The 7,753-nt window shown below is 56.4% G+C and overlaps 1 protein-coding gene across 1 annotated transcript in view; it reads right to left on the bottom strand.

The window, feature by feature from the left end:
• CDK10 (cyclin dependent kinase 10) overlaps positions 1-7,709 on the bottom strand; it is an 11,059-nt gene extending 3,350 nt beyond the window's left edge. Inside the window, 7 exon segments of the mRNA XM_086688591.1 lie at positions 504-541; positions 543-572; positions 662-743; positions 883-985; positions 4,270-4,341; positions 5,040-5,112; positions 7,574-7,709. Of these exon segments, the coding sequence (XP_086544717.1) occupies positions 504-541; positions 543-572; positions 662-743; positions 883-985; positions 4,270-4,341; positions 5,040-5,112; positions 7,574-7,660 (485 nt within the window). The 5' untranslated portion in view covers positions 7,661-7,709.
• Between the last annotated feature and the right edge of the window lie 44 nt (positions 7,710-7,753).

A 7,753-nucleotide genomic window follows, 5' to 3' on the forward strand; every position in this document is an offset into this window, starting at 1 on the left:
GACTTGAGCCGAAACCAAGAGTCAGACACTTAACTGCCTGAGCCCCCCGGGCGTCCCCGAACTTTTTAAAACAGGGAAGGGTGGGCAGCAGAAGGCCATCTGGCAGCTGGAGTAGCAGAGCTCTCAGTAACTTCCTCAGGAAGTGGCAGAGCCGGGCAGCAAGCCCAGGCCTGACTTCCTCCCGTGCCCATCCCCACCCAGGGCTGCACCAGCTGCTCCAAGATACAAGAAACCACTGCTGTGGGCCTGGAGGACCCCCCCTCCATCCTCTTCCAGTCATAGCATTTTCCCGTGCGTAACGAGACTCCAGGAGGGATGTGTCCACACAGTCAGTCCCCGGGTGGAAAGGCAGGTGCTGTTTGGGCCTGGATCCTGCCCCAAGGAACGGTTAGAGAAATGCATCGAAGCCAGGTCACCTTTCCCCTGCGTCACGAGGGCACATCTGTCCCTTCGGCAACCCCGCCCCGATGATGCCATCCCCCACCACCTGAGGCCCCTCCTACCTGTGGATGATGAAGTTCTGGTGCAGGTACTGAAGTCCCTCGGAGCACTTGAAGGACAATGCACTTGACCTACACAAAGGCAGAAGGCATCAGTTAAGGCGATACGCGTTTGGCACAAATGTGGAGGTGCACCTGCTCCGCGGCCCCCGGCCTCACACCTGGGCCTCCGAGAACGGTGTCGGCATGTTCTCCAGAAGGCTGGCCAGGTCTTGCTCACAATAACCCATCACCAGAAAGATGCTGGAAGGAAAGGGGAAACACACGGAGGCTCGCACGTCCTCCTAGGCCACAGGACCCTCCCAGATTGCGGGAAGGACGAACTGTGCTTGGGGAAAGCACGGGGAGGGGACGGGCAGGGCGGGCTCAGCAGACTGCGTACCTCTCCAGGTGGTTCCCAACAACCACCTCCTTCAGCTCCACGATATTCGGATGGCGAAGGCGAAGAAGCAGTGTGATCTCCCGAAGGCTGCTGATGGGGACCCCTGCAGGCAGACCTGCAACTCAGCAACCCCACCCTTGCACACAAGGACCCCTGCAACCAGACCTGCAACTCAGCAACCCCCACCCCCGCACACAAGGACCCCTGCAACCAGACCTGCAACTCAGCAACCACAAGCCCTGCACACAAGGATCCCTGCAACCAGACCTGGCCTCAGCAACCCCCAGCCCTGCAAAGAAGGACCCCTGGGACCAAACCTGGCATCAGCAATCCCCACCACTACAGGCAAGGACCCCTAAAACCAGACCTGGCCTCAGCGACCCCCAACCCTGCACAAAAGGACCTTTGCAACCAGACCTGGCCTCAGCAACCCTCACCCCTGGAGACAAGGACCCCTGCAAGCAGACCTGGCCTCAGCAACCCCCACCCCTGCAAACTCCTGCAGCCAGGCCTGCAACTCAGCAAACCCCACCCCTGCAGACAAGGACCCCTGAAACTCAGCAACCCACACCCCTGCAGACAGACCTGCAACTCAGCAACCCCACCCCCACATCCAGACCGGTAACTCAGCAACCCCCACCCCTGCAACCAGACCTATACCTCAGCAATCCACACCCCTGCAGACAGACTTGCAACTCAGCAACCCCAAGCCCTGAAGACTAGGACTCCTGAAATTAGACCTGCAACTCAGGATGCCCACCCCTGCACAGAAGGACCGCTGCAACCAGACCTGACCTCAGCAACCCGCACCCTGCAGACAAGGACCCCAGGAACTAGACCTGAAACCCATCAAGCACCACTCCTCCAGACAAGGACCCCTGCAACCAGACCTGGCTTCAGCAACCCCCACCCCTGCAGACAAGGACCCCTGCAACCAGACCAGCAACTCAGGAACCCAACCGCTGCAGATGAGGACCCCTGAAACTAGACCTGTTACTCAGCAACCTCCACCCCTGCAGACAAGGACCCCTGCATCCAGACTTGCAACTCAGCAACCTCCAACCCTGAGAACGAGGACCCCTGAAATTAGACCTGCAACTCAAAACCCCCACCCCTGCAACCAGACCTGCAACTCAGCAGCCCCCACCCCTGCAGACAAGGACCCTTTAAACTAGACCTACAACTCAGCAACTCCCACCCCTGCCGACAAGGACCCCTGAAATTAGACCTGCAATTCAGTAACCCCCACCCCTGCAACCAGACCTGCAAACAGCAATCCCCACCACCTCTGAAATTAGACCTGCAAATCAGGAACCCCCACCACTGCACACAAGGACCCCTGTAACCAGACCTGGCTTCAGCAACCCCCACCCCTGCAACCAGAACCGCAACTCAGCAATCCCCACCCTTGCACACAAGGACCCCTGGGACCAGACCTGGCCTCAGCAACCCCTACCCCTGCACACAAGGATCCCTGCAACCAGACCTGGCCTCAGCAACCCCCACCCCTGCACACAAGGAGCCCTGAAACTAGACCTGCAACTCAGAAACTCCCAGCCTTGGAGACAAGGACCCATGCAACCAGACCTGCAACTGAGGAACCCCCATCCCTGCACACAAGGACCTCTGCGATCAGGCCTGGCCTCAGCAACCCCACCCCTGTAGAAAAGGACCCCTGCAACCAGACCTGCAACTCAGGAACACCCACTCCTGCAGAAAAGGACCCCTGAAACTCAGCAACCCACACCCCTGCAGACAAGGACCCCTAAAACTAGACATGCAACTCAGGAACCCGACTGCTGCAGACGAGGACCCCTGAAACGAGACCTGCTACTCAGCAACCTCCACCCCTGTAGACAAGACCCTGCAACCAGACCTGCAACTCAGCAATCCTAATCCCTACGACACACCTGCACCTCAGCAACCCCCACGCCTGCTTCCAGACCTGCAACTCAGCTACCCCCACCCCTGAGAACAAGGACCCCTGAAATTAGACTGCAACACAGGAATCCCCACCCCTGTAACCAGAGCTGAAACTCAGCAGCCCCCACCCTTGCAGACAAGGACCCCTGAAATTGGACCTGTAACTCAGCAACCCCCACCCCTACAAAGATCCCTGCAACCAGACCTGCAACTCAGCAACCCCCACCCCTGGAGACAAGGACCCATGCAACCAGACCTGTAACTCAGCAACCCACACTCCTGCAGAAAGGACCCCTGAAACTCAGCAACCCACACTCCTGCAGACAGACCTGCAACTCAGCAACCCCACTCATGCATCCAGACTTGCAACTCAGCAACCCTCAGCCCTGCAGACCAGGACCCTTGAAATTAGACCTGCAACTCAAGATGTCCCACCCCTGCTCACAAGGACCCCTGCAACCAGACCTGGCTTCAGCAACCCTCACCCCTGCAGACAAGGACCCCTGCAACCAGACCAGCAACTCAGGAACCCACCGCTGCAGATGAGGACCCCTGAAACTAGACCTGTTACTCAGCAACCTCCACCCCTGCAGACAAGGACCCCTGCATCCAGCCCTGCAACTCAGCAACCTCCACCCCTGAGAACGAGGACCCTGAAATTAGACCTGCAACACAAAAACCCCCACCCCTGCAACCAGACCTGCAACTCAGCAGCCCCACCTCTGCAGACAAGGACCCCTGAACTAGACCTGCAAATCAGGAACCCCCACCCCTGCAAAGACCCCTTAAACTAGACCTGGAACTCAGCAACCCCCACCCATGCAGACAAGGACTCCTGAAATTAGACCTGCAACTCAGGAACCCCGACCCCTGCAGAAAAGAATCCATGCATCCAGACTGGTAACTCAGCAACACCCACCCCTGCAGACAAGGATCCCTGAAACTAGACCTGCAAATCAGGAACCCCCACCCCTGCAACCAGACCTGCAATCAGCAGCCCCCATCCCTGCAGACAAGGACCTCTGAAATTAGACCTGCAAATCAGGAACCCCCACCTGTGCACACAAGGACCCCTGCAACCAGACCTGGCCTCAGCAATCCCCATTGCTGCACACAGGATCCCTGTAACCAGACTTGGCCTCAGGAACCCCCACCCCTGCATACAAGGTCCCCTACAACCAGACTTGCAACTCAGCAATCCCCACTCCTGCACACAAGGAACCCTGTAACCAGACCTGGCCTCAGCTATCCCCACCCTTGCGCACAAGGACCCCTGGGACCAGATCTGGCCTCAGCAACCCCCACCCCTGCACACAAGGATCCCTGTAACCAGACTTGGCCTCAGGAACCCCCCCTGAATACAAGGTCCCCTACAACAAGACCTGCAACTCAGCTACCCCCACCCCAGGCCAGAAGGAACCTTGGGCAACTGGCACCTTTCTACCCCTCCCACTTTGAGCTCACCGTCCTTCTCTTTGTCCATCCGCACTTTCTTCAGGGCAACAATCTCATCCGTCTGGGTGTCCCGGGCCCTATCTGGAATGGAAACTCATCCATGATGGAATGATCAAATAGGCTTGATCCCACATCACCCACCCTTGTGCCACACAGGGGCCTCATTCAGAACCCTGTGGGTTCCCTTTCCCTTCTTTGATAACTGGATGCCCATTGACACTAGGTCCTCACCATGCAAGCAGCGCCCGCATCCCCACCAGACACAGGCTCTCTGGGGGAGTCCTCTCATCTAACCTGGGTAGAGGGTGCTACTTACAACAGGCTCCCCCTCAGTGTTTCTCCTTAGAGTCAGGATGCGGGTCACTGCTCTGCTCTCTGTTGTTACTATGTTCTAACAGCAAATAAGATACTTTATCCAGGAAAAAATCCCTTATATTGTGCCAAGGAGGCTCCTCAAAGCCCTGTGCTAAAGTGCGCAGCTTCCGAACCCCAGTAGTATAAGGTATACCAACATCTCAGCTGCCACAGGCTGCAGCCCCGGCTGCTTCTGGAAGTTCTGCATTTTGCTGTAACAGTTGCCCCAACTTGCAGGTCAGGGTTGCAAACGCAATTTGAATAAATTACATTTATTCAGACATGGTGTGGAATTTATGGCAAATACACCACAGATCCGAGTTCACTTGTAGAAATTCTGCCCTGGCTGTGGAGCAATGGGTGTTAAGTTCCTCAACTGCTGGGACAGTCCCCTGAACCCCAGACCTCCCATCTTGGCCACTCACAGACAATGCCATAGGTGCCTTCCCCGATGCGGTTCAGCTTCTCAAACTCCTTCACACTCCGGCACCGTCCCAACTGAAAGACAGAGGTGCTGGCAGTGCAGGGACTGGCCAGCTAACAAACAACTAAAGGTGGACATTTCACATTTAATTTGTACCAGGGAGCTCACTCATGTCTTGCTCACCAAACAGAAAGACAACCACGCACTTGGGCTTTTCAAGGGAGAAAAGGGGGACGATATTACTGGGTGAGCAGGCACTTCGAATGCATCATCACAGATAGCCTGTTCCCTTCCAATCCCACGGTCCAGATGTAGGCTGCCTGGAAACAATAACCACTGGCCATGGATGGTTAAAATTAATTAAAATTAGTATTTCATTTCCTCACTTGCCATGTGTGTCGTGCTCCACACTGCTATGTGGCTCACGGTAACCATACTGGACGAGTCAGAAAGCAACATTTCCACAATCACAAGAGGAATAGTGAGCAGCATTGGTCTAAATTATGCTTTGGAGACGGACAAAGCTCCTAGATCCTCACAAAGCATCTATCAAACGCAGTGGAAACTCATCTGTGGCAGAGACGAGCCATCCCCAACATCCACGCCGTACTTTTTCTAGTTAGGAAACACTGTCCAGTGGCGTGAGGCCAACCTGTTGGTAGCTGGATTTCTCAGCCTCCCTTGCAGCTAGGTCTGTCCATTTGACTCAATTTTGGCCAATGGGATGTGAGCAGAAAGGACCAAGCCCTCAAGGAAGGGACTTCCCGGTCAAAGGAAGTTGGTTGCCACCCACTCCTTTTTGCTCCTGAAGCAGGGTGGGGTTTGAATGACGTGGAGGTAGATCTACAAGGCAGACAGCTTGAGAGCCTGGTCCACCTCGTGGAAAACAGCTGCCTCTCTCTGGAAAGTTAGGGGAGGGAGAAAGAAAGTCCTGTACTTAAGCCACTATATTTACGGGTTCCTGTCCTAGCAGAGAGCCTGTATCCTGATGCACCTTTGTAATGCAGTACTTTGGTAGGTGGACCGAATGGGCACGTCTCTTTGGGTCCAGGAAGCACATGTGGCAAGTTTCAAATTCTAACAGTCTCTCTCTGGCCTTGCTGCCTCTATTCTCTTCCCAGCCCTTGCCTTCCATCTCCTCCCTTCCCACCACCTCTGGAGCCAGGTCAGAATCACCCAGACTGAGCCCTTCCATGATCTCACCTCAGCCTCCTCTGCCCACCAGTGCTTTCTCACATCCTCTCTCCTGGGGGAACCCCTGGTGCTTCCTAGTCACACTGTGTCTCTTATCTCCGTGAGGTTGCATCTGCCACTCTCTAAACCTGGCATGCCGGGCCTCTTTGTCTCTGCATGTCAACATCCTAGTCACACTTACTAGCCTGGCAGAAACGCCACCTTTGTACAGATTTTTCTTTTTTTCCTGTTTATTTATTTTTGAAGGAGAGAGAGAGAGAGAGACAGACAGACTAAGCATGAGTGGGGGACAGGCAGAGTGAGAGAGGGAGACACAGAATCCGAAGCCGGCTCCAGCCTCTGAGCTGTCAGCATAGAGCCCGCGGCAGCTCTGGAACATGAGCCATGAGATCATGATCTGAGCCAAAGTCCCATGCTTAACCGACTGAGCCACTCAGGCGCCTCCACGCAAATTTCTTTTACAAAAAATTTCCCCCAGCTGCAAACAATTCTTCCCCTAAAATCCCGATACTTTCATATCTTGAAGCACCTACTATTGTGTACTCTGTCCTCATCTGGGTATGTCCCAGCTCCCCTCCGAGAGGTTTCCCCTCACTCCTGCACCGTACTCGGAAAGCTGTGCGCACCTGCTGTGTGTGTGAGTGATGTGCAACGGCCAGCGACTGCTCCAGGTGGCCCTAGGTGCGCACTCCGCCAGTGTGCTAATGACGCTTTCCGGCTTCTCAGCACCAGTTAAGTAGTTAAAACACCAGGGTTCAAACCTGCACCTGCACGAGCCGTCTCCCTTGGTAAAACCACTCCACACCCCTAAGCTTCACTTTCCTCACCTTTATAAATGGTCGCCGAGAGGACTAAATGACAGTATCACACGCAGAAGCCTCGCACAGAGCAAGACACAAAAGGAAGCTGCCGGGTGTCAGGCGGGGCCCGGCCACATCCATTTAAAGCCAAGGGAGACCACGCCTCCAACTCTTTCCACGGGCCAACTCCCCCCTGACACAAGGGGCTCCCGGGTCAGCCTGCAAAGCCCGGCCCCGGCGCAAAACGAAGGGACGCCCGCGGTAGAGCCCAGAGCCTGTTCTTCCAGAGGAGACCGGCTGCTTGACAGCCCGCCCGTCCCTCGGCGGAGCGCGACTGGCCCCGCGGTCCGCCACCAGCCCAGGCCCTCGGCCCCGGAGCATCGCCGCCGGTTTCCGTGCCGGCCGCGAGGAACTCTGGGACTGTCGTTCCCGCCCGCGGCGGCGGCAACCTCAACGCTTCAGCGCGACACTAAGGGGCTCCAGGGCGTTTCGGTCCCGCCCTGCCCCCGGCGGAGCTACGGCGAGCGGCCCCCCGTCGCACCCTGTGTTCTGGAGGCACCGTGAAGTAGCCGTCCTTACGGATACACTTCAAACGGATCTGCTCAGGCTCTGACTCCGGGTCCCCCATGCCGAGCGCGGCGCCCTGCTCCCCGTGTGCGCAGGCGCAAACGAGGTCCTTGCGCGCTGGCGCTTGTTCTACTTCCGGGACACGCCCACTTTA

The sequence above is a fragment of the Puma concolor genome, chromosome E2 (genome assembly GCF_028749965.1).
Source record: "Puma concolor isolate L17-30 chromosome E2, mPumCon1.1.hap2, whole genome shotgun sequence".
NCBI classification, from domain to species: Eukaryota; Metazoa; Chordata; class Mammalia; order Carnivora; family Felidae; genus Puma; species Puma concolor.